Genomic DNA, 27372 nt, shown 5'->3' on the forward strand with positions numbered 1-27372 from the left:
TATCCAATACTTTTTAAAAATCCTGCTTTGGATCTTTTACTTCTGTGGCATCCTATATCTGTTAGGTTTTGCCTTTTATTTGTTTTGAGTGTAGATGTTGTCATTTGTATGTTGCAGTCCGTACCCATAGCCTCCAAGATAAATATAAGTCCATCTTCTCTTCGTTTGGATGAATAATGAAATTTTAATTGAGGGGTTTTTAAAAAAATCTTCACTTGATGTATATGTCATTATTTATTTGATTTATAAATAGTTATATTTTAATTTATAGGAACATTTGCTGATTAACTCCAGCAAAACATATTTGTAGGTGGTGACAGTAAATAAATAGGAAAAAATGACCTTTCAGTTTGTCCTAGAGTAATTTCTGCTGACAAAAAGTTATGGGAAGTGTACCAGTACCACTGGGAGGGAGAGTTACTTCTACCAATATTTTCTGAACACCAAATCAGGGTAGTAAGTTGATTGGAGATAACTTTCAGCAAACCTTCTTGCAAGTTTCAAGTCTTATCTTTAATGCCGAGGGGAAAAATGCTTTTTAACTTTCACTCTTATTAGCTGTACAGAGCAATAGCAGGTAATAAAAAGGTAGCCATCAGCCATCCAAGAAGTTATTAAGTAAGCTTCTACTACAGAATCTTTAACACTGAAGGTGATGTACAAGCCAGATCTATACAGGATGCCTGTTATCTCAGCTTGAATTTGCAGATGGAAAGAAATCTGTCTACTTGTTAATATAGCAGTTTTTATCTAGACACTGTAGAGCCAGTAAACATAAACCTTTCCAGAATTACTTTTCCCAATATACTTTTTGTTTAAAAGCACTATCAGTTTATACATCAGCATTACAAAACAGCCAGTGTTTCTCTGCAAACGGCTCAACTGCTTTTTCACTCCAAGATTTTTTCAGTCTAAATGAATTAGATATCATGGCAGAAGAAATTACCTCATTATCATAGAGGTCTAGGAATCTTAAATACTATGTACAAATATAATTCCTGTTGTGATTTGTCTGTAGAAAGATACTTTCTCATACTTTCCCTGGTATTCTCATGATTTAAATTTTTTTTCTAGACTCACCTTAGAAAAAGAAATAATGAAGTCAGTAAGTCAGTACTACTCTTACAGCTTAATTCATTTTTTGAATGAAAGAGCAGTCTTCCTATTAGATGTCTCAGTTTAAGCCCCATTTCTGTTTCTGACAAAACAAATGAACTCTTTGTTATTAGTTTTTAATCTTACTTAGGAAGGTCCACAGACTTTTTTTTTTTTTTTTTTTACCTGCTATTAAACTGAGAATGAGTTTTTTAATTAAAGCTATGCTGAAAGCTGGTATTTTAAAAAATGTGACCAAATATCCTTTGAAATGCTTCTTTTTATTAAATATTTTGTAAGTTTTTTAACATTGTGCTGCATAAGATAAGAACAGTGTCTACAATGAGTGTTACAAATTATCCCCTTTTATGAAAAGGACATATCTGGAGTTTCAAACATTTGTAGGCTACAATAGTTGAAATTCATGAACGTCACTAAAGCAATTTATCAGTCAGTCAATAACCAAGGAAAAGGAGATAACTAGTTGTGTAGAAGAGGTAGTCATGTCTGATCGCTTGCTAACTATGACAAAAAAACAGGACAGTATCAAAACAAGCAACCTTCCCAAGACTTGGCTACCTTATCTAGACTAAAGAAACAGTTATTTTTGTACAGGCTTTTCTTCTAAAAAAATCTCTTGTATTATTAGGTTTTGTTGATGGGATGTTCTGAATTGCTTCTTCTTAAAGGTGCGACTGCATTTGACACATCAATACCAGGTCATTTGGTGTCTTATCCAATGTCCACCAAGACATTTGGAAGTCCTTTTGTTTAGTTCTTTTAATTTCAACCTAATACCATGCTGTTTGTAAAGTATGGCAATGATCTCAATAGCTCCACTTGCATATATATATATATATATATGCATATATATATATATATTTGCATATATTTTTTCTTAGAAATTATCCCCTGTGGTTTCTGTTTTCACCCCTTGTGTGTAGAGAATTTTCATATATATCAACATTATCTGCAGACCTGAATGAGAACGGGAGCATAGACGCCACTTAGCGTCCACTTTTTATGCATCAGAAAAATCTGCTAACGTTGTTTTTTGTTTATTTCAGGTTTCTTTTCTCCATGGAAAACTCCAAAGCCTGTAAGTTCCCTTTCAAAATTATACACATTGAGTTCATAAGATGACTACCATTCAAAGCAAATTTCTGTAGACTTTCATCTAACCCTCCTGTTCCCAGCTCATGAGACACTTCTCAGCACTGCCCCAACTCTAGGTGAGACAGCATCAGACGTGGCCTCACTAATAAGCACTGCAGATCTGCTGGCTTGGAGTCTGCCAGCAGCAGTCTGGAGAAAGGAACATCTCAGTGTTAAGATGGGTGTCAAGAACCAGAAATGCAGTGGCTCAAAAATGAGGGGTCTGGAGAAGGCAGCAGAAGGCTCCAGCAATGAGGCCAGTCTAGTTGGCCTTCTAGTTGGCGATCAGCTTGAAACGGACAACATGTACATTTTCTGGTTTACAAGTGGCATGACCTTAACATCCTTAAAGTGATTGTTATTCTTTCTTGCATTAGTAGATCTAGAGCTGGAAATAGTCACACATCAAGTGAGAGCTTGGACTAGATAGCTTACTGATGTGCCTTCTAACCAACATTTCTGTGTTTCTATTATTTTGACATTAAACCCCAAGGTATGAAGACCTTTCCTACTGTAAGACTGTAAGCAATGACTGCTTTTATTCTGTTGACACTACGTTATATCATTTTTTGAAGTTGTGACAACACTCACAGTGTAAAAAGAAAACAGGCTTCTATTTTTGGTTGTCTGGTTTGTTTGGGTTTTTTTTTAATTTGACTTTTTTATTTAGATTGTAAAGACCTTAAAGTACTGCTTATCTTTCATCAGAGGTGTGTAAAGGAAAAAAGAGCCCTGACTCTGCCTGAAGGCTTCTAAGAGCACTAGGAATAACAACAGTAATATTTTTTAAAAGGATTTATAGCTTTTTTTATTGGGGGGGGGACAGGACAACACGACTTCACATCCTCTCATATTGGGTCATGACATGTCTAATGCATACCAAAATAATTTTTGTAGCCTGTCAAGTACAAATAGCAATTAATGAATCAGCTGATGCAACTCCATCAGACTGCTTCAGCTTGAGGTGGTTTTGATGTAAAAGGCTAGAGGATGGATGCAATACATTGGAATAAGTATTGCATAAGTTTGTTGATTCATCTAAGTAGCAGGACATTTGTGAAAATAAATCTGACTATTAAGGGCTAGCTTGTTCTCACCAGTTTAAGATTCTTGTCTGACTGGGACGTTCAACTTTTAATCTCAGGTAAAAAGTGATGAAATAGAGAACTTTTAGAACTTACTTGTTAAAGAGCCACAATCAAAGACCTTCCACTGTCAGTGCTTACCCTCTTTACGTACATTTCAAATCTATAAATATCAGCATATTGTTGATGATTGTCTGCACAGTTTTGTTATATAAACTGTATACTAGTTCATACTCAAGTAGCACTTGTGAATAATCAGAATCTAGAGAAACAACCTGAGTGATGCAGTTTTTCATGCAATGGTCTGAGGAAACCAGGGCTCACAGAATAATGCAACACCCGTGTGTGCAGATACTGTAACTGCATGCAGGCTAACCGTTCACAGCTAATTGATTTTGGGGTACTCTCAGCAAGAGAGTTTACAAATAATTAACCAGGTTAAGGTAGTGTGCATTCCTCTGTCTGTCACCACTTTAACTAGAGAAATAACCAGATATAAATTCCTAGTGCCCAAGACATGGAGATAAGACTGAAACCAAGTGCACCTGAAGCACTGAGTGCCTGCAGACAGTCTGAAGCAATAAGGCCAGCTCCAAGAGGTTTAGAAACCTTCCCACCACAGCAGCACAGCCCCGTGGGTCTGTAAGAGGAAAGAAAAACTGTAGGTGGCCCCAAACCAGGCTTCTTTTCTGCTTGGGTGACTACTGCTGCCCCCTCACCTCTCTGGCTGCTCAGGGGAGAAGCACCCACCATTCTTTAAAGCAAAAAAGGGGACCACGGGCCATTGGCTGGAAGAGGAGAGGAGACAAGCTCCTCTCCCCAAGGCAGAGGCTCAGGGATGGCGTGCACTGCATCTCAGTGGGCTCAACATCCCAGAGTAACCTGGGCTGACAGAAATTTCCTGTGGTTTCTATGTATATAGTGCATATATTATATATATCATATGTAATACAATTTGAGTAGTGCAAAATGAACTTGAGCAATGCCACCAAACCATTACCCTGACTCAGATTTGATGCCCTGCACGCAATACCATGCTTACTCATTTCCAGGAGTGCCACCTTCTGTGAGCTAGCATTATGGTAACTCACATTGCAAAACACTATGTGACTTCAGCTAATTGATAGGGGTTTGGGAGATATAATTCTCCTTGTGTTTATCTGTTTATGTAACTGTTTATGTTAGCAGTATTACCCACAAGTGAGAATGTTTTGCTCTGTTTTTAACTTCACACTTGAAGATTTAGAGCTAACCAGCAAGCAAGAATTAGACATATGGGACCCAGTAGGGTTTTGCCAACTGATCTCCAGTTTCTTGTCCTTCCTCCAGGGAGAAGTTTGCTCATCAAAGATAATTATATTTTCCTTTCCCTCTTTAAAGCCTTCTTTAAATATTTTAATTTTATTCAGTTTCACATTTTGAAAGAGGTAAGTGTTCTATTTCTCTGGCACTGTCCAAGAAATTAGGAAACTTTCCCTTCTAGATAGACAGGGCCCCACATGTCTTTCTGATTCATAGTGATAAGATAGATAGTTTGGTTTCACTGACTTGTATTCATTTTTAGATTCCCCACTGAAGGTAAAACCTAAACATAATTCTCCATTATTTTCCTTGATCATAAGGAACTTGTATTGAGCCCAGTTCTCCTTTCCTATGTAGACATAGGGGTCATAATCATGTTTGTTTCTGGAGACCTTTGAATTTATTCTTCCATGATATAATGATATACTGTATATGTGTTTATATATACCCAAGGTAATTCCTTTAGAGCCAGAAGAGCTACCATCAGAAGTATTATTCTGACATTCATGTGACTTGCTACATAGGCTAACTTACCCAACACAGAGGATAAATCTATCTTGGTATAAAGTATACCTGAAGGTACCCTAGGTACTTTCCTCTACCTAAGCTATTTCGATGACAACTTGGGTATCTCCATACGTCACTGTATTGCACAGGATCTACGTACCTATAGTGCCCTCTTATATCACATCCTAGTTGTCGTCTTTTTATCTGACCCAAAATAAATGTGTCTTTCTTGAACAACATTAGCGAATATTGAATACAGTATTCCATATCCTCATCATTAGCACTTCATAGCACTAACACTTTCCTTTTTCAACTTAAATATCATTCCCGATGCATACTAGTGCATGAGAGTCATCTTATGATACCTGAGATGACTGAGATAGATACCTAGATCTTTCTTTTCTTCATTGTTTCTAATGAACCAGCCCTACTTACTGCTGAATATCTGACAGAAGCACAACTTGAATTATAACACTACTCTGTATAAAGAATGAGGTCCTCATAGCCAACATCCATATTCTGTTTATTCTGAAGTATGAAGCTAAGTGTCAGATCACCTGGGATGTGCAGAGAGATAGTTACTCAACATGTTCACCAGGAGGACTCTAAAACATCTGTAGTCCACACAGACTTGGTGTGGAAAAAGCCTGATGCTGTTAATCATCAGAATAGAGAGCAAAGCCTACCTGCTGAGCCAAACACCTTCTGAAACTAAGGAACTAAAGGCAAATGATAATCACAGAATTTATAGAGCAAGCTTGCTGTAAACCTGCAATCATCTTTGATAAGGCACTACTGATACAACACTAGAAGTTGGTGGCATTTAATTACAGTTCAATTTGTTTCCAAGAGTCATTTTTTGTGTAATTAACTGATTGTTGGGTTATGTGCGAGAGCACGCTGTTCTGGAGGCTTTACCACCTTTTGCTTCAGGAGGGGTCACAGGAAAATATTAATTTCCTAGGATAAACATTTGTGTTTTGTTTAACTTGACCTCTTCAAATATATTTGGTAATGCAATTTAATTAGTAGCCAACTCCTTCAAAAAGAAAAATGCAGGTCCCCAAGTCTTCTTTTTCACAGTCTATCATATTATCTCCCTTCTGGCTTGATGTACTTATGCGACCACTAAGGGCAGTCTTGGAGAAAAGATGGATTGAGGTGGCTTTCATGCATAGACAATACATTGCTGTGTACTTGTCTCCTGTAAATGGTCTGGAAGACTTGAAAAGCTTATCCTGTGCTTGGGGGTTTGGTTGGATGACGGCAGTGTAATTTTTGATATAAGAAAGAAACAGTAAGAATTAAAAAAGACTTATCAGCCTAATGCCCACTTTTCTCTCACCATGTTCTGTATTTTATCATTGAATATTTGACTCTCACTAGCTGCTCAAATACCTGCTGTAATAATTTTCCCTTTGTGTTTTTTTTTTCTTTTTCTCCAATTGAAGCTGTAAATTCTGCTTACAGCTCCAGTAATCTACTTCTCCCTGGGCAGCTAGCTATTTTGATGCATTCTCAAAAGAATCAGTCTTAAGATCATTCAGTTGCTACCCAATCTGGCCACTTCTTTGTTAATTGCTACTTTTGGTTATGTATTTTCATGAATCTGATAATTGTATCTTCACAGACCCACAGATTCCATCTTTAGCAGAATAACTTCCAATACCTCAGCACATTCTGTGAGAGGCACTTGACATGCTTCAGGGGTAATGCTGGACCCTAATCCACATGGGATCATATTATCTGAGAAAGATCACACCTTCCCATGAGCAACATATTAACAAGTAAATTTAACCAAGTCATTTTATAAACAGCACAACACACACCTTTCATCTCAAAAGGCAGCAAATGGATTTGCTATTTTTACAAAACACATCTTCAACTGAAATTACTGTCTTTGGTCTCATTGTGGAAGTCACAGTTTTTTGCAAAATTTCATCTTTGTTCTCTGTATGTTTTATTCCAGATGATGGAACGATGGGAGAATCAAGGCAGCCCTCAAACAAGTCTGTCTGCTCCAGCTATGCCACAGAATATTCCCTATCCACCCACTCTTCACAGGAGTTCATTTCCCGATTCAACAGAGGCCTTTGATCCACGAAAACCTGACCCATATGAGCTGTATGAGAAATCAAGAGCTATTTATGAAAGTAGGCGTAAGTGAAAGCCCCGTTCACCCTGCTGACCATTTAATATTTTAAGCTTTTGCCTATGAATGTGTCACTGCTGACATAATTTTCCATAATTATCTTTTGTAATTTAAAGAAAGCAACTATAATCCCAGTTAATAGAGGCCATTATAAATTATTCAAAAATTCTACACTTACATATTTCCTAGATCTTGCCTAAATTCTGAAGTTTGACTTTCATAGTTCTTTTCCTTATATTTTTGCTCTCCTCAATTTGACTGTTAAATCCTTAGTGAAGAACAGTATATGTGCCACCACATTTTGCTGTGCTATTTTTCTTCATAGTTAACCAATAAGAGGATGTGACTTTATCAATAAAAATTCTTTCACTTACTTTCACTTTAAAGTAAAGTTAATTAAATTTCAAATTTATTTGTTTTTATAAAAATGACTTTGACAAGTTTTGACATTGTCCTTGGTAGTTAAAAAGAAACCCATAGCACTAAGTACTATTTGAAGATCTATACAAACCAGTACTGAACCATCAAGATTCCCATCTTGATTTTATTTCTCATGTTTTTGGGGCATATACCACATATTTTTCACAACAAGGGTAAAAGAGGTTAAACTTACTTACTCCTTATCATAAAGAACTTTTTAGCTAAAAATATTATTCTAAATTGTCCAGAGCTTTTGTGCTTATTAAGATCAAATCTTCAAAATAGTTTATTTTTTTACTGAAAGCTTTTCATAGCAGTCATTACTTGCACATGCCACCTTTCAATTCATTTTATAAATTACTTTAGCCTATTGATCAAATTACTTTATAAATTACACATAAAATATTGCACTGCAACTGATCCAGATTAGCCCATTAATATTAGCTGGGCCCAGAGACATAGAGATAAACCTAAACTATCATAATCCATGATCTGGAATGTACAAATTTCTCCAGCATGAAAAGGGACAGTCTGAAGGAAATACATTACTGTCCCAAACACTGGGTTGGTGCCGCTCTTACTTGCCTTGGCCCTTATACTTTCGTTACAGCATCAGCATCTCCTGTTTGGATTTGGTATTTCCAGTCCCTAGCAGGATGGATATGCTGGAGGAACACCAGGGTTCATTTTACATCAACTCTAAGTTAACTCTAATCTAGTCTCTAAATTGCATCTCAGATTCCTCAACTGTTTCCCAGTGCAGCCACTGCCACCATCTTCTGCCACTCTGGTCCATTTAGTGGAACATATTTCAGTAGAGATTGTCACTATAAAACTTGCTTTCCATAGTCCAGACCTTTTTTGGGGGGGTTCATTTGGGGTTTTTCATTTATTTAATAGGTGCCTGAAATTAAGATCCCAAGTTTAAATCTAAGTACTTAAATAAATTTCTGGCTTTTTTCAGCAATACCAAGTATCTTATTCTCCCTAAACATGGATTTGAGAACTTACTTTAGACCCCATAGAGAAAGTATTTGATCTTCAATTATAAACTCTTAGGTATACGAACTAAGAGTTCCAGTGTATTTACAAATACCATGCAGCCCATGCTGGCTGGTATTTTAATAAAATAAATATTATTTGCTAATGTAGCATCTTCCTCTGCTCCAGATGTTATTCTTGATTGGGCAGAGTACTCAAGACAATGTACAAACAGAGGCTATAATTTTTGGAATTTTAAAACTCTTTGAAGTATGGATCAGGATACAGTGTGGAACAGGCCAAAAAGCTGTGAAAGAAGTAGGACTAGCTTTGAGCAAAGTTTGGGAATAATTTTCAGACATCTCTCCTCTTTCTCTCTCTCTTTCCCTTGTGCATTAAGGGCTAGAGTGACAAATAAATAAAAATTTGTCAGGGCTGAAATGCTATTCCCCAAAGTGCTGGGATCTGGGACTATAAAGAGAAACTGAAGGGGAAAGAAACAATTCCATAGGTAGCAAGTGTTTTATCTAGTTCAGCACCTCTACTGAAAACACTCTTGACTTCATATACTGCTTTAAGGAAAAGAAACCCCTCTGCAAATATTTGCTTCCCATATTGGTAGTTTCTAGGGGTGAAGTATTTTAGCAAAAATCTGCCCTTTCCATTCAGCAGAGTCAGAACTGTACACTGTGGTTAAAGCCACCAAGCCAAGAGTGGAAAAGCGCAGATTACAGACTTCCTGCATTGAAACAAATATCTTTGTAAGACAATTAAGAAAAAGTTACACATCCTATATGTATATATGGGACACATGTTTATATGGCACCTTCTTTTGTCTTGATCCCCAATATGAAGAGTTCTATATTTACAGAATTGCCCTAAATATTAATGAAAGCAAATAGGCTCAATCCACATTTGCCCTTCATAAAACTGTGGCAATATAGATCTGATGTCAACTACAAAGATTGGCTTACACCCCAAAAGACGATATGTTACACCAAAAGATATATACACCACTCAATAAAAGAATGAAGTGATCTATTATTATTCATGGGTGCCTTCTACAAGTTTTCTGTGTACTTCCTTGACCAACATGAACTCCAATCTTTTACTGATATAATCTACTGTGTTCAGGAGCATATGCTACACCAGGGGAAGACCTGATAACTCGTAGGTTGGAGTTATGCTAGAGCCTCTGTTTAAATGGTTTAATTGCATTTGAGGTCTGTCCAAGAGGTAACTGGAAACTGTATACAAGCCTTTTTCAGCCAGCTACCTAAAAATTAAAAATCATGAAGCTGCTAGGCCCAAAACAAGAAGGTGAGGGATGAAAAGCAAGACTGCAGTAACCACTCCTCCCAGATTTCCAGCAGTGTCTTGATCTTCCAGCTAATCCTGAAAGCCTTAATTTGTTCTATTCTGACACTGGCATCCTTTGAACTTTTTCTCTAAGCCTTGATTCCACAGTTCCCAACCAGATCTCTTCTGCATTCATTCATATCCCTTGGTCACAGATAACTGCCTCCAAACCTCTCTATTCTCCCTGACATTTTTGTTTCATGAATGCCATAAGCACACATTCTAGCAAATTCAATTTGTCAAGCCTTTGATTGTTTTTATTATCTACATAGTGCTAGTGTTTCCTGAAGAGAGAAACAACAGGCAGGAAATCCATTACCGAGTCGAGAAATTGTCATCTAAATTGAGTATATAGGAGGGATAGTTTCAAGATCATACACAGTTTCCTACCATATGGCTGTGTCAGATTGGTTATCTTTGGTAAAGAAGTACCCTTTAAAGTGCACAGGAAAAGTTCAGCTACTTTGGGTTTTCTTAAGTACTTCTTATCTCAAAGCAAGTTTGCCTTATCTCCCGGCAAGACCAGGAAAGAAGGAAGTTCATCTTCTAAAAATAGTGCAAAGAAGTGAACAATCATGACCTGGAAAACTCAAAAAGAAAGAGATAGTGCTAGATTTTTGTTTCTCTCACAGTGAGACTCTGTTACTAAACAGTTCATTTTTGTACTGCTATAGCTCTGAATTTCTACAGATCCTTTTATCAGAGGATCTCACCGCAGTCAGCACTCACCAGGACCTCATCAAAGCCTCCTGCTTCCCTATCAGGGAGTTGAGCAAGTTATGCATCACAGCATAGTTCTGTGAGGAGCACAAGCGACACGACTCGAAGCAGAGCAAGAACTAGACCCAAGGAGCCTGATTCGCAAGCTTTTGCTCTAGCTGCTAGGTATGCTCATCCCTACCTAATGACAGCAAGAAAGGAGCTTCAAGCAGGAAGTCTCCATGAAAAAAGATTATTTTCATTCTACAGAAATGTTTTTCCACCTTAGGAACACAAAGGACCTGCCTGACCCTGTGCGACAGGGAGATTTCAATTTTTAATGATCACATATGAATTACAAAAGACTACTGCTTCTGCACTAGAAACAGTTTCATAGACGCAGTTCTACCAACACAGCTAGGAGACAAATCAAACGATGCATTAGTACAAAAGTGGAGTGCAACTCTATTTTGTAAGTCATAGCTCCTTGGAAAATTGTTTGTCACAAGTTAGCTGTTACCTGTCAGCTCTTACCTCTTAGATGTCACCTGCCTCTGCCATCACCTATCATCTGCGCTCAGTAGCTCCAAGTAGCCAACAAGGATCATAAAGTGTTTCCAAAGACTGATGAAGATTAGCACATCATCCAAAATAGCTGCCTAAAAGCAAAAGAAAGGAAATTGTTTTCTTCTTTCTTTGTCTTTCCTTTGTGCAGCTACATCTCTCTGCTTTTTTTTTTTTTTTCTCCTTTTTTTTTCCTCTCTTCCCTCCCCCACCCTTATTTCTTCTCCCTGGTGAAGAGAACCTGCCTAGCATTCTGCTGTTACATTATTCTGCAAAACTCAGAAATGGAGGAGAAGACCTGCTCAAATAACTGAATACTTTTTCCTTTTCCCATCTAACTATTAATTTTAGGCAAATCCTTTAACTCCTTTCTCCTTATGAAAACTCTTGGAGTGTGAGTGACAGCATGACTGCTGATAACCATGGAATTTAGGTACAGAAGCTAGAAAATGGAACATCGGATCAGGAATTCCTATTAATGAAAAAAATTACAAGACTTGATATGCACCAGTTGTTACAGCTGTATCTGGAGCTCCACAGTTGTCATTTGGGAGAACTCATTCTCCTGAATTTAACATTTTTACTTTCATAAATTCTCCTTATCCTCCCTTATATTTTACATTGAACTCTGTTTTATTGTAAATACACAGTTTATAACAAACTTTGTTCAGAGGCCTGTGTAGGCAGACATTAGTTAAACAGGAAACACAAAGCTGTTGGGAATTATAATGCTATAATATTTCTCTGGTTATAAAATGTATAATAGAAATTTGGTTTTCTATTCCTTTAAAGAAATCAGTAAAATAAAACAGTTTTTTTCAACGATTAGGTTACATTTTCCTTCAGTTAGTGTGGTAGTCCAAGACTGGTGATGTGACACAGAAATGCCAGTAGGAAGAATGAGATAAGCCAGTGATAAGCTCTCATTAAAAGTGAAATCTGAACAATTAGAGTTCCACCTTTTACTGGAAGGACAAAGGTTCCTTCCTTCAAAATCTTCCATGTTTTTTTCTGCTCTGATCATAGTATCATGAATTTTCCAAGTTCCTTTCAAATCCACAAGCTGTCTTATGCACTGCAATTTTTTTTGCTGCCAGAGAATTAGACAAATTGGAAAAGAACCAAAAAGTAAAGTCCATCAACAGCTGTGAAACATGTAAATAGCAAATGCATTAGCATAATGCATTATTAGCCTTCATAAAATAAGAGTGTTTACTTATGCAGGCTTATGAATACCTTTCTCTAAGGGTCACAGACAAGCATTTCAATACATATTCACAGGCTCCTTTCCTCTGAAATATCACTGCAGGTATTCAGCACAGATATGCGTTAAAGTATCAGCAATAGGAAAGATTTGTCACACAGCATTATACTGACTCATGTGTAACTTTGAAAATACCATCCTTGCAGAAAAATACTAAGGCCATCAGGGTTTCCTAAATTTGATACTCATGGAACGTAAAAAAAATATTAATTGTATAGAACTGAACACATTATCACCTGAGGGGGTCTATGGCATAGTCTACAGCTAAGCAGAATTTTCTTGTCAGTGCATGTTGGCTGAAGACCTACACAGTTACAGTCTTAAAAATTGAAGGAAATTTTTCACATAATTGTTACTACAATTTTTTCAGACAGTATTTTCCTGACAAAAATTTTGCCTCTAACAATATTTCCCATTTTTGCTCATCTTTGGTCTAAAAAAATTCACATTTTGGTTATGGTGCTTTAAAAAGATCTATATATGTGTGTATATGTATATACATAGCACTATGATAGTGTTAAATACATAGTATTCTGAAGCATTATATAAATATAAAGGGATTTTTGTATGGCTAAAGGCTGTGAGACTATAAATTCAGAAAATGAGGTTCTAGTTTCAGATCTTCCTTGAGCTCAGTTTGCCTTATTTTTCAATATTTCTGTTCACCAGCTACTGCCCTTCATGACATGCCTGCCTTCACTTAGTAAATATAAGAGTATTGGAATTTACTAATTATTACATATTATCATCAAACTACTCCTTGACCTAGAGTATGACCAATTGAGTTATAGGAAGGTAATTTCTCAAAGTCATTTCCAAACAGTACAGATTGTTGTTTTCCTTGCATCTATTGCTACCCCAAGCAACAGCATAGAGAAGGTCTAAGAACTTATATTACCAAATGAATGTAACCCTTTTTTTTTTTTAATAAGAGATGATACATAACAAAAGGAGAGGAAATTTAGCAGACCAACATCAAATAATTTTGTATTGTTCATCACTGCAGGAACGGTTACTTGCCATGACAAAATGGATTTGTTGGTTATAAGAACTGACAGTGAAACCAAAAGCATTTTCAAATGGAATTATGAGAATATCATCATCACAGTACTGTGGATGTAAAGTGATTTTGATTGCTGGATTGCGAAGTAGGTCCCAAATGACCTATGCTAATATGAAGTGTCAGTTTTATAACTGATGGCACTATTAAAGATGCAGTATTCCTTTCTCTTGAACAATTTACACTTTACTAAAAGGTATACGAATAGATTTTCATCTGCAAAGTGGTAGGGTGTACTTAAGAAGTCAAAGTAATAATTTAAGAAAACTGACTTGTAAGCATTGGGGAATTAATCACAGGTGCATGAGACCAATGGGAACTGCATTACCTATGTGCTGTTTCACCCTGCTGTTTGCCCAGCTTTGGAAAGGACATTGCAGCATGATCATATTCGTTCTGCTCATTTGTAAAACTCCTATTTACCTAAAGCATGGCTAGGACTAAGATGCTGAAATAGAAATGTTTCCTGGTGCTAATTTTTTTCCATGTATTTAGCATTCAACAAAGTATGATCCAGAAAATAATGCAGTATGGACAATAAATATTATCATCCCTATCTTTCATTAGCATAATTCTTCCTCCAGAGAATACCAGTGACTCCACTGGTGCAAGTAAGAATACCCTTGTGTCATGTTGTAGGTAAACTGAGCTCCTAGGGCTGTACCTTGACAGCAAAGAAGTCTGGTATTTTCACCATTGGTTTCAGTTAAGTCAGGATGGTGTCCCAGGTCTTGTTTATTTTTTATCTGTTTTCACAAATATTTTGCAGCTTTCAGTTTCAAAACCGTGAGTGTAATTTATTTTAGATTAAACATAAAGCTAGATGTTCAAGCTTTTTACTATTCTATCTTCCAATACCAAAATTAATCTTGGCTTTGCATTCATCTGATATGGAAGGAATCTTGATGTATAGGAAGACTCTTTAAAATGCGTACCTGCATCCTCATTCTCCAGAGCACTTAGAGTAGGCCCCATGGTGGAGATTTCTTTCAGCTACAGTTATATACAAGTGACAATCCAGAAGAAGGCTTCTTAGCTTTACTTTCCCAATTCTTGTTTCTAGGACTGCTTAGCTGAACTAAAAAACTTAATGCAGCAAACTTACCAAGTATTTTGTTATTCATTTAAGCTCTACTTTGTAATTATCTCATTCCTATTTCACCTAAAAGACTACAACTACTCATGGCAATGCAGCCACAGAAGTTCAACCAAAAAGGCTTCATATGGAGAATACAGAAATCTTACGTCAACATTTTAAAACTTTTTTCACTTTGAATGCCTGTTCCTGGTGGCAGTGTTGGATAGTCTGGTCTCTTTGTCCTGACCTCTCCAAACATGCCTTCTGCTGCCTCCTTTCCTAAGAGGTGGAGGCAGGAGGTTTAACATAGTAAAAGTTCAGAAAATGACAACATGAATTTAACAATAAGTAAATGGAAAGTTTCAAATCGCCTTGTGTAAAGGTTAGTTTCCTATAAAAACTCATTGACAGGTTTTTATAAAACAAAGCTTGCTAGTCTCTCAGTATTTTGGTAAAATTACCAGTTCAATCAGTTAGTTCTTAGCAGGTACAAGGCACCAGGACGTGCACAAATGACATGCATTCTGCTTGGCTGAGAACCAGTCCCAGCAGTCCTTCCTCTTCACTTGGAAGTTGCTGTTCTGTAGGGTCTTTGAGCTCAGAACTGTGCAAGTTTTGAAAACGACTACCTATATAGCTGCATTTTACATAGGGAGACATTGCTAATAAAGTCCCTTCTTATATGTTAAATGTTCTTCACAGATCCTTCCTCTTTTGAAGTTTTCTACTAGTCGCTAACATTTTGCCTATCACATGCCAGTGACATAATTACAACTATCCTGTACTGCACGCAGACACAGACGGCTGACAGCAGATTCTTCCTAAAATGAACATTGCTTTGCTGTAGTTACCAAAAATACAAGTCTGCACTTGGGTTTATCTTTCTGATGATTGTACGTTTAAGAACTTGAAGGCTTGACTCAACACATTCAGTATAGCAGAGTTCCAAGTTTCTTGTGTGTGAATTCCTAAACTACAATGAAAACAAATGCTAGATGCGGAAGTGTTGATTACAAGATGATAATTAATACCATGAGACTCTATATGAAGTTCTACAAGGCAAAGAAGAGACACCTATGCAGGAACAAAAGCCAGATCAGACTTAATGAGGTTAGCTTTGAAGGAAACTACCTTATTGACAGGCACTTTTGCTTGACCACAAACAATAGTTTACAAAAAAGATACTCCTAACTTACTTAAAATATATGGCTATCTTAACATAGCAAGTTGTTCCCTAATTTGTCACAGTTTGAGCATGGTTGTGCCTCTTTCACTTTGCCGCTTGAGGCCAATTCTGGGGGATATTAGAGTGACTGCAAGCAGAAATGGAAACACAGAATGAACCAATCTTACATCAGCTCCAAACAGTAATTCTAGCTGGATGACCAAGAGAAGAGGCTTGTGTCCCTTCAAACCTAAAAGCTTATTGAGACTATCAAGATGAAATTGCTTTCTGTACATTAAAATCATTCCATCTCTTTTAAGAATTCTATTAAAATCTTGAAAGGATGTGAGTAAAAAAAATCATTTCTCCAAGTTTACAGTGGAGCAGCATCAGTTTCAAAGGTTTTGGTTTTCAGGAGTTGTGCTGGTGGAATAATTTACATTTAGATAGCACCTCTCATCTTGAAGGATCCCAAATCATTTTACAAAATCTGAAGTGTGTGAAGGCATTACACATTTAACCACCAAGGATGTGCAACTACCTATAAAATAAAGCACAATAGCCCACATGACACAACTCTCAACACAGACAGTGAACTCAAATACAATGGGAACACCAAATCCAGAAGGATGTTCCCATCCAGTGGAATCTCTGGACTGTATTTTAGGTAAGCAGGGTAGCAGTCACCTGAATTTGAGCAGGTCATGGATGTTATGTAAATACTCTTACCAAAAAAGTCGTAAGACATTCAGTGGCCTCCATCTCCATTTTGGGGAAAATGTCTTTGCCCTAGAACATTAGTTCAGGATTGACTCAAGTGAACTATGAATTACTCAGCTCCATCTCCATTTTGGGGAAAATGTCTTTGCCCTAGAACATTAGTTCAGGATTGACTCAAGTGAACTATGAATTACTCAGCTGCTACCATGACAGTACATGCTGCCTTTAGGAAGCAGCCCAGCAGAAGGCAGGTAGCTTTAGCCCAAACTCTTCTAAAGTGGTAAGGAGCTGCCCACAGAGGAAATACTGTCTTCTTATTTCTCTCACCACATCCACATATTTCCAGAAGGCTTAGCCAAAAGTGCTGGCCTCCAGTGCATTCTCTGGCTTCTTTCTGCCTGGAACTACCTACTTACAGTATTAAATCCACTCCTGTCTTCCTTCTATCTCAGTAAGATAAGGTATACTCATATGTTGCATCACTGTCCCACAGATGGTGCTGGGACAGACCTTACCCTATTTATACCATGTAATATGCGTGGTATGATATTCTGGTTTAGAGTCACATGAATGTGTTAGTGCTTTATTTACCTTTTTGTTGTTGGTAGACCAACAGAAATGACCTCTGGTTTGGGTTGGTTTGCAATTCACTCTGAATGCTGCAGAGATAATAAAACAGCAATTCTTAGTCAGAGCATTTCAAAATCAGCAAAGGAAGTGTGACAGTTATGGACTTGTTCCAGATTCCTCTAACGAATGCCAGCAAAGTAGTTGTATATGAAAACAAACCAGTTATTTCCTGCATTTCATCTAGTGAAATGCAAATACTTTGAAACCACCTACATGAAAAGTAGGTTAAATGGGTTTACCTGCATTTACCTTCATGTACAACCAGTGGTTATTGGCAACAAATATAGCAAAATCTTGCTCTTCTTGATGATAAAAGACATTTTGCAATTAAGTTGAATAAAAGCAGTGGTCAAGTCTTCTAAACACAGCCATTAAACTTCCCCTTTTATTGCTGTACTTGAATAAGCACAAATATTGTCAATAACGTTCACAATTTTAAACACATTAACAATTTTATCTTCATCATAACCTATGTTATGTTAAAGGAACATTACCATCTTATCATCTGTTTCACCTTGCATAGAAATGCACAGGGAGGTCTACTTCTAGCAGGAATATGTACATGTACCACCTAGGAAGTCAGGAAGGAGGGGAGGAGAAAAAAAAATGCAATAGAAAGTAGAAATTGCACTTCAGTAATTCAAAACACGGCAAAGAAATTGATGCTGCATCTTTAAATAACTTGAGAAATGTATTTCATCTTTAACTCACCATTTTCCTATTCAGAACAAGTGCTGCCCAGGACTGGTTTTCGAGTGGATTCCTCTGGCAAGTATTCTTCAGCCTTCATTGTTCTGTAAATTAGTTGTCCTTCATTTTATGTTTTAGTTATTCTTTCTTTAATCATTTCTCTAGATAATGGCCAGTCATGACTGCCCAGTCACCATTTTATTTTTGTAAGAGCTTTGTGGGGTTATAGAATGCTAACTCTAAATCTTTTTATAATAGATTTGCATTTTGAGCAAGGAAAAGTATTTCTTTTTCCTCAGCCAGTCTTTGTGTATGTTTTACAATGTTTTATGTGTACTTTCATATGTTAGTGTTCACTCTTTAACATAAAAATGTATCTCTATAGCTCATGCCCAAATCTAAGCTTAAGCAATATTTTGTGTAAAACCGAAATTAATTCTATCTTCATTTGCTAAAGAATAGAACTGATCTGTTATGCAGACCCACCCATTCCTTGCTCCAATACATATATCTTGTTCTGTAAAAACCTAAAAGCAAAAACTTTCAAAAATAGAAGCTTTTTCAAGTGTTTGAATCAACATTGGTCTTGTAAAGTGGCAATGGACTTGTTTAAAAACCAGCAGTATTTGATTTCCCAATGTGATAATGTTAAGTGAACAGTTAAAACAGGCGTCCCATACAAAAAAGGCTGTTTTGACAATCCCATTGAAGTCTTTTCTAGTCCTACACAGGTTGGACAGAGATCCTAAATTAAATATGATATTGGGCTTGTTTTGCATACCCCAGTAGAGTTTATATGTTGAATAACTCTGTTAGCACACCAATTCTTTTCTTCTTTTTTTTCCTTTGCTGATTTTTATACTGAAGTCTTTATTTACCAGCTTTTCCTCTCTATAAATATCAAGAGAAAATATGTATATTTTTTTAAAAGTTACTCAGGTTGGAGACCAGCAGACTCATGACTGTTTTCAAGCTTTTCACATCTTTCAAGAGCATCTGAAACTCAGATACAAAGTTATTGTAGATTTGTGTCAATCACAATTCACAGTAATGATTTATATGGAACAAAAATCTTCACCGTCTTCAGCAAAGGAGTCCAAATTAATTTTTATTTTTAGCAGGAAAGTTGAGTACACCCAGAAAGACTGTAAAATTATTACAACAAAGCTTTTCATCTTTGTTTTAATTGCAGTATAGAAGAGTTTTGATAAAAAAAAAACCAAACCCAAAACATTTCAACATTTACAGCATCATCCCAAACACCAGGTTTATCACTGTAAAAATTACATAGCACTTGCGCAACTTGACTCATACAGAAAATGAATTAATCATCTTCAGGGGTATATTTTCTCTACATACTTTTAAGAAACAATTGCATGTACAGTTATCAATGTGTAATTCACCTAGGTGAATATAGTACAGAAATGTAGCCGAGAGTTGATAATCACATCTTCACCTATGAGATCTCACTATTGTTCAGTAATAATCTATTCTGGTACCTTTACATTTAAAGCAAATTCCCCGTCGTCCAGGAACCAGAAAGCAGAATTTCCCAATGCTCTTTACTGTCCTCACTGTGCAGCAATGATCAGATCACAGCTTGTCCAATACCATTCTCAAGTTCATGGGGGAGCCAGCTGGTTTTATAACCTAGCAAAGTGAATTGGTTTTTTTTTTTTTTCTCTTCTAGGCCAAAGATCAGTTAAGAAAGTTTTCCGTTACACAAAAAGAAGAAACAAAATGCTATAACTATAAAAAAGAAAATTAAGTTACTAGCAGGCAAATCTAAAGTTCTTTTTCTAATATAAATGTGTAGAGAGGCAAGGGAGAACAGGGAACATTGTCATTCTTGCACAGGATACCCGCATTATACAATCAGAAGTATTGACTTGAAGCTGAAACTCTTCTTTTAATGAAACTGATAGGAGATGGGACATTCAGGTGGATTAAGTTGACTGGAAGGATAAGCAAAAGGAGTTTACCAAAAGTTGATTGTGTCAGACTAACCTGGTAACTGATTTTCTACACCAAACAAGCGATGCATGCTTAATCAACCTAGACTTCAACTAGATGTTTTACAAAGTGCCAGTTGTAATTGAGGCACTTCCATGTTACCCTGGAGAAGACAGTGCTCAGCACAAAGTGTAAAGAGGAATGGCTAGAAAGCAGATAAGCAATTCTACTAAAAGAACAGTTTCTGGACTGAAAGGGTAATATTAGTGGAGAGCCTTGCAATAAGTCTTCAGTGTTATTTTCATTAATGACCTAAGCACAAAAACTAAGGGTGGAAATCAAGTCCACACTCAGACATGTAACTTCAGGTATCTACGGTGCAGTTGTCTCCAGACCCATGGAGAGCTGGTCAGTGCAGCCAATGGAGTCGTATCATACCAGCATGAATGCTGAAACAACCAGCAACAGCAGTGGAGGAAATGCTCTTAAGTGTACTAGTCAGTTGCTGGAGATAATATGATATTACTGTGAAAAAGTAAGTAAAATCATGGGGTGCAATCCATCAGTGAAGACTCTGAATGAGGCAGGTGACCCAGTGACAAAGGCCACAAACAAGCTCAGGTACCAGTGTCGTCTTTGCCTATGTCTTTACTGGTAAGGTCTGTGTGCTGTTTGCTTGCAGAGGCTTGCAGTAACAGGGAGGTGGACTAGATGACCCAGGGATCCTTTCCAGTCCCAAGTTTTGTTTGCTTGGTGGGACATAAAAGAACATTATTTTTTAAAAGCAGTTTTCAGTGGCCTGGTAAGTGTTGGCAGAGAATGGGTTCCATAGACTTCTAGCTATTTGAGAAGGAAGGCTCTTCTGAGCAAGCATGATAGCATAGTCAGTTAATCCAAAGGCTTCCAAAAGGTGTTAGAGCTTATAGAAAAGTATGCCCATATACAGTATTTTTAGTCTAAACCTTTTCACGGTCAACCTGGCTTCTTATTCCATTCTAAATGGGTAGAAAAACAGCCTCTTTAAAAAAAAATAGTACCTCTCATTTTGGAGTCTGGTGCCGACATTGGTTTGGATCAGCTTTGTCAATGTATGTGTTTGAGGGACGTTTTCATCTCAGTGTGCCAAAGCATGTATTCTTCACAACCTGACATTCTTTTACTTTCTTAATGTATTCCCAACTGTGCATATTCATTCATGTGTGTTCAAATAAAGGTAGTGCTCAGTTTGTGACAGACTGCTGTAAACAGTGCCTGTGAGTGTTAGACCTGGGCTATAAATGGTGATCCTACTGTGTCTACCTACAGAGCCCTCTCCCTAGTACTAAGCCGCTTCCCTGTTACACTTAGGCACAGCAAATCAGGTAAAGATAAGGTATCACTTTCATCTTAAAATTCCTCTGCCTCTCACAACTTTGAAACAACCTTTGCATTAAGCTAACATACTGTGCATGCACAAACTTCGTTTGTTCTTTAATTCACTTTTGAGACACTTATCAAATAAACTGGAAAAAGTCAGGATAATAAGCTGTTAGGATCTGTTTAGGTTTGTCTTCTAAATATATGAGAAGCAAGTTGTTAGGGAAAGATACTACTTCTATTTTACCAATTGAAGTATTCGTGATTCAGTCTCACTCGTACCAATACACATCGCTGAAATAATGCACTATGCTGCTGTCTAGAGAGGATTTTTATTGCACGGTCAGAGTATAGAGCCACTGCACGTAGTTCTGTATCTCTGTCTTTGCAAGACCTGACTGAAACTGAATTGGCTTTAATCCCAGACTAAAGCTGGGGTCTTCCCAACTCCACAGTTTCTGAGGTGTCCACTGCTGGCTCAAGGGGGAATCTGTAAACAAGAGTCACTGAAATACTGCGTTTCAGCCATCTGTAGTCCCTCCCCTCCCGAAGAAACAAGGCACAACTAGAACAGTGTGCTGAAATAAATCTCTCATCCCTTTTTGTGTGTTGGGGTTGGCAACAAGCTGACACTGGCCAAAAGCTTTTACAATTTATAGACCAGATTGCAATCTGTACAAAAGACCATTCCTGTTAATCACTGTCCTGCTTTAGGTAATGAGCCTAAAGCATCTCTGAACATGCAGACAAAGCAATAGTCAAAATAGACAATTTCTTAATCCTCTAACTACTTACGGTTTCACTTTATACTATTTGAAATATTATTCAAAATTTCTCTTTTGTATTTTGAGGGCATGAAGACCCAAAACAATGGGCTCTTTCAAATAAAGCCAAAGACACTTTTATAAGAAACTGACTTTTAAAAAACACTATGTTCCTGAACTGATATATTCCACGGCAGAATATATGTTTACAGGCAAGTTATGCAGACATATGGAAGCACATTCTTAATGATTCATAAAGCTGTTGAGACTTTAATTGAGTAGCATTAAGGAGTTGAAGTTAATGCTGTTAGCTTTCAATTTAAACCCTAAGACTCAGAGGCTTGTAATGATAGCTTTCATCAAAACTCTTTATTGAGGGTATTACCTGAAAGTGGAGTACTTAAAAGATGCGTTACCTAAAAAGACATACTGCTTTATATCTGTATGTGGAACTAAAATGGCCTGTGATGATTATTCATCTTTTGTAAGTTGGACTGATAATTTTTCTATGTATCTCTATCTCCCATTTCAGTTTATTCTCTTTAGGTTTTAATGAACTGCAAGGAAAACACAAATTACATACCAGAGGTGGATGAACAGCAGTATATTATGCAGTCAGTTGTAGGAAGAAGGCACCTTTATAACCTCTATTTTGGACAGACTTTTCCAGTACTGTTCTCCTGTGAATGTGTTCTAGCTTGGTTTAGTGTATTCTGGTGAACATACTCATCCTCCAAGAGATACCTACATTTTCAAGTCTCTTCCTTGTCTGTGTACAACACATTGTGTCCCATTTGTTTCCACCAGCCCTAACCAGGATGCCATTAGTCATGTGCAATGAACACAAGGTGGGAGGGAAGATGGTGCAAACTCTCAAGACAAAGCCAAACGCTTTGCTCAGTGGGATTTCCCTTTAAACCAGGTCCCGATTACAAGGAGCTGGATGTTCACCTTCGGAGAATGGAGTCTGGCTTTGGCTTCAGGATCCTGGGAGGAGATGAGCCTGGACAGCCTGTGAGTTATTTCTTTCTGACTTTCCTTTTCATAACTCTCAAATCTGTGTAAAGGTCAGAAAAAATACTACTACATAGCTGAACCCAAGTGAACACCACGAGAAGGCTATAAGTAAAATGGCTTTTTTGTTCATCCATAGAAAAAGACAGGACTCTCAGGTTGTCTGCATCTAAAAGATGTCACAGTAAATTAAGTTAGCATCAGAAGGAATTAAGTTAGAAACAGTGCCTCACTCAACCCTTTACTGCAGAGCGTGACCTGGCATCTTTTAATCTTTACTTTCCAAAACTGAGTTTAAGCAGAAGATTTTAAAAATCAGATTATGTAAAACTATGTATAACTGTGTTCAGTGTAGGCAGACTATATATATGCATAAGGTTAAAAGATAGTTTTGACAATGCAATTTCCAGAAACACAGAAGGCCCCACCAGGGAACGGTAGTCCACGTTCCAGGTTAGACGACAACATCACGTGATGCATCAGGCATAAAAATGGTAGCTTTATACCATTAAGAGGGAGACATCCCCATAACCAAATAACAGGTAACAAAACCAACGTAGATTCATTGCAGTTGAAATAAAATATAAAATAAAACATATACACGATTTTTAAAAGAAATGTGTACACATTTTGGTAAACTAGCGATATATATATAAATACTATAATTTTGAGAGAGCAGGCAGAATTAGTACTCCTTCAGAATAACTTTGATGATATAACTATGGTTTGTCAGCAAGGACTAATCCCAAGTCGATAATGATAACATTTTATTATCACAACCTTATGCCTAGTCTGAGTCCTGTGTTACCACATTTCTGAGATAAAGTATAACTAGTTGATAGATTTATATATTCCATATTCAAATTCATACAGAATAATATAGTTGTCACTCAAGCATTAACAATAACCAACACATGGCTCTGAGAAACAAAGCAGCTCCTCTATTTTAAAATTGTCAACATCTGTCAAAGTACTGATAAATATTAATAGTTCACTGATGCGTCCTGCAAAAAGAAACAAATGCGCTGTATTCTAAAAAAGGTCCTTCAAGTGCTGATTGAAATGCAGAGACCCTATTTTAGAATAAGTGTTTTGGAATGGATTTTCAAAGCTAAATAAGGTGTAGCTGTACAGAATGACTCCAAAACAACACTGTTCCATCATCTACACTCGCAGTGTGCCTGAAGCCCCTCTGGCGTCTAACTTTCTTCCATGGAGCATGTCCCAGCACACATAAAATGAGGCCACTGAGCCATCATCTGCACATTCTCCAACTAAGCATTTTTCCTGTCCTTTCTGGATGGCCCAGCCAGTATGGGTTCTCAGAGTTCACCTACTGGGTGAAGCCAAAAACGAAATCTGTTAAGAGCTAGAGGAAATGTCCCATTTTATCATTTTATCCTGCAAGGAGTTGGCACTAGTGGAAGATTTGGAAATCTCCCTCTACCTGCTTCAGACAGTAGTGTCTAGTGGCATTTCCCACCTCCCAGGAAATTGTCCCTGGGTACAAGGCTGCTCAGTATTCTGGAAAAGTCTGTTGTGGTGTCTCCTTTAGTGCTTTTTTCATTACAAGTGGGTAATTAAGTAGTCACAGGCTGAGTGTCTGACTGGCTCTGCAGTTTGGAGGTTTATGACATTCTCATGGGGAAAAGTGCAGCTCAAATGCCTCGTCTAAAAGATTATTATTATTTATATAAAATGGAATGATTTCAACCTAAAGGACTGTGAGAAAACTGGTTTAGAATATCTAGAATTCTGCTGGTTAGGAATATGTGCCGGAGTTGTGGGAGACGTGAATTTATGTCTCTGCTCAACAATCCAGTAGAGTGGGAATTTGGAAATGAGTCTTTTGCCTCCTGGCTACACACATTATGCACTGAACTGTTACAGAGGAAACAGCTCTTTCTAGTTTCTTTTCAGCAAAGGACTGACCTGTCTTTACTGTCCAAAGTCAAAGAGCCATAGCTGGCTACCAAGTGCAGAGATAACTATCTTGCTATTTTTGGAGAGCAGGACCAAAAATGCTGCCTTCTGTGAACCACCTTCTAAGATGCTTCACTGTCCTGCTGAACCATTGCTCTCAGCCTGCACTTAGCCTCAAGGTTGCTATCTCTCTTTCAGGGCTTGCAAATACAAAAGCATTTTTCCCCCAGACGTATCAATCTAACAGGCTTTGTGTCTCCCAACAAACCATTTCTCAAAGTCCTCAGGAAAGATTAAGATTCTAGCTTGAGGCTGAGGGTCCTACGAGGCAAAAAGGCATCTCCTTAGAGCTAGGTGTTGCAGTGCTGAACTTCTCAATTCTCACTCCCTCTTTGCTGCCCATCTACTTGTTTTCACCACTCAAATTCATCACTAATAAAGATGACAGATGTACTCCACTTTTTTTTAGTTTCCATCTATTTTGTATTCAAAATACAAGACTTTTAAACTCTGTTTTCTCTCCTCCACTCCTTCCCTGCTCCCCCATGGACAGCCCACCCGCAGCCTCCCATTTCTTTCACCTCCAGAAAAGGAGAGGCAGTTTCTGCCTGTCTTCCAAACCCCTGCATTTCCTATGAAACAAAAACTGAGATGCTTTGAAATGTTTGTTTCAGCTCTCCCGCTATGCAGTCAGGTAACACAGAACAAAAGGAAGCTTTCATTGCCTTTTGTCTTTGTGGTTTGGTTTCTAAGAAGGTATATGGATTCTTCAGCATAAGGCAATAAGTTTTTCAAAGAGGAAGGTTCCACACAAAGTTTTTTTAGAAGGATAATACTGACACTGTACGGGGACTGTAGTTTAGTTTCCTTCTAGTTATATCAGCTCCCTGGCTCCTTAGAGGGAATAAGTGCTGCTGGACTACTCCACTTTCCATATTTGTAAGCATGAAGATGCTTTCCAAAGGAAAAACTTAAATTTATTGAGAAATTTCAAATATTAGGACTGTGGGTTGTGCCAGTTCCAATCACCTCTCAAATCTCATGAGATCATACCACCACAGGTATTTATCACATCTCCCAGTAACTTGAGGAGTTAGAAATAATCTGACTCTGTTACAGCAAATTATAATTTCACTGAAAGCTTGCAAATGTACAGAAATTGGAACTTTACTGAAGTTGCAAATTGCTGTCCCAAAGCAGGGAAGAATTTTGGATACATTTGTGCAGCTCAAACTCAAAATGACAGGAACATATACATAATTACACTACGAGTTTCACCTTTTCAACACAGATTGACTGGGATTCTTCTCAAAAATGCCTGCAAGATGTATGTCTATATTCCTTTCATGATCAGTGCCAAGAAACAGACATTTCTAAGACATAACAGATGTCCATAGAGCAAAACGTTAGGATAATGCAGACCACACCTTAGGAACTCCTATTTTTAGCAGTGATTAGACAGAGTTCGGATGATTAGCTTGGTTTTAGACATCACAGGCACTTAAAATTAGGTGAGAAGAATCACACCTTTTATGTGTATTACTTAAGTTTTACTATGTGCCTGTGAAGCTACTGTGTTATATTCAGAGAAACTGAAACACAAAGTCAAATAAATGCCAAGAATCAAAAAGAAACTCAGTATCAAAACAGATTAATATGTATGAGTTAATAGACCCAGGCTTCAATTCCAGATTATGCTCTGTCACAGTCTTCCTAATCCCAGCATTTCTCATGTTTAATCTCAAGCAATAGGTGAAACTTTCCCTTTTCTCTATAATACACTCTTTATTGGCTACCTGTCATCTTCCTTTTCCTCACACATTCAAAGCAATCTCATGCCAGTATGAAACTGCGCTACAGAGGTAATATAATCCTGATAAATATTTTTCCAATTTGTGTTTTGCTTGTAGAATTTATAACTATTATGGAAACTACTCAGCCATGAAATGCGAGCAGATACTGTATAAGAAACAAGTTCAGACACAGAAAATGAAAAAGAAGAAAATTAAGTTATTTTTGCTATTAAATGTACCCAGTAACAGATATGGTGGCCATCATCTTAACACACCTACCTGAAGTGTTTAAAGTAGGACTCTGCTGCTTATGTGAGGAGTCAGTTCCACCACTGAGATGAGTAACACAATCACATTCCACTGTGGACATGTGAAATATCAGCAATAATTACTTAATTAGTGAAAACTAGAGAGAGTTTTTGCACTTTGGTGTAGATACTGATGACCTACCATGCTCTGAGCTGCATTTGTGTTTCTCCAAAGGTTAAAGATGCACAAATTGTTCAATACTTTGGCAGCCAATTATAAAGAAACTGCAAATGCTTAATAAAACCAAAGGAGGAAGGCAGTCCCTACAATATTCCAAGCTGCAGAGGCTTATCACCAGTCTCTTCCCAACATAACTAGGAAAAAATTCTCTAGT

General features: G+C 37.3%; 1 protein-coding gene across 17 annotated transcripts in view; it reads left to right on the forward strand.

Annotated features, from left to right (window-relative positions):
* Positions 1–27372, forward strand: part of MAGI2 (membrane associated guanylate kinase, WW and PDZ domain containing 2) — a 765356-nt gene that overhangs the window by 668638 nt on the left and 69346 nt on the right. For 11 of the 17 annotated variants that reach the window (XM_030013670.1, XM_030013669.1, XM_030013660.2 and 8 more), the window contains 4 exons: positions 2163–2194; positions 7114–7303; positions 17963–18004; positions 22922–23013. In XM_030013670.1, coding sequence (XP_029869530.1) covers positions 2163–2194; positions 7114–7303; positions 17963–18004; positions 22922–23013 — 356 coding nt within the window. The remainder of the gene's footprint in view (positions 1–2162; positions 2195–7113; positions 7304–17962; positions 18005–22921; positions 23014–27372) is intronic. The other 6 variants (XM_030013658.2, XM_030013662.2, XM_030013664.2 and 3 more) reach the window with 3 other exon arrangements.

Source organism: Aquila chrysaetos, chromosome 5 (assembly GCF_900496995.4).
Source record: "Aquila chrysaetos chrysaetos chromosome 5, bAquChr1.4, whole genome shotgun sequence".
NCBI lineage: Eukaryota > Metazoa > Chordata > Aves > Accipitriformes > Accipitridae > Aquila > Aquila chrysaetos.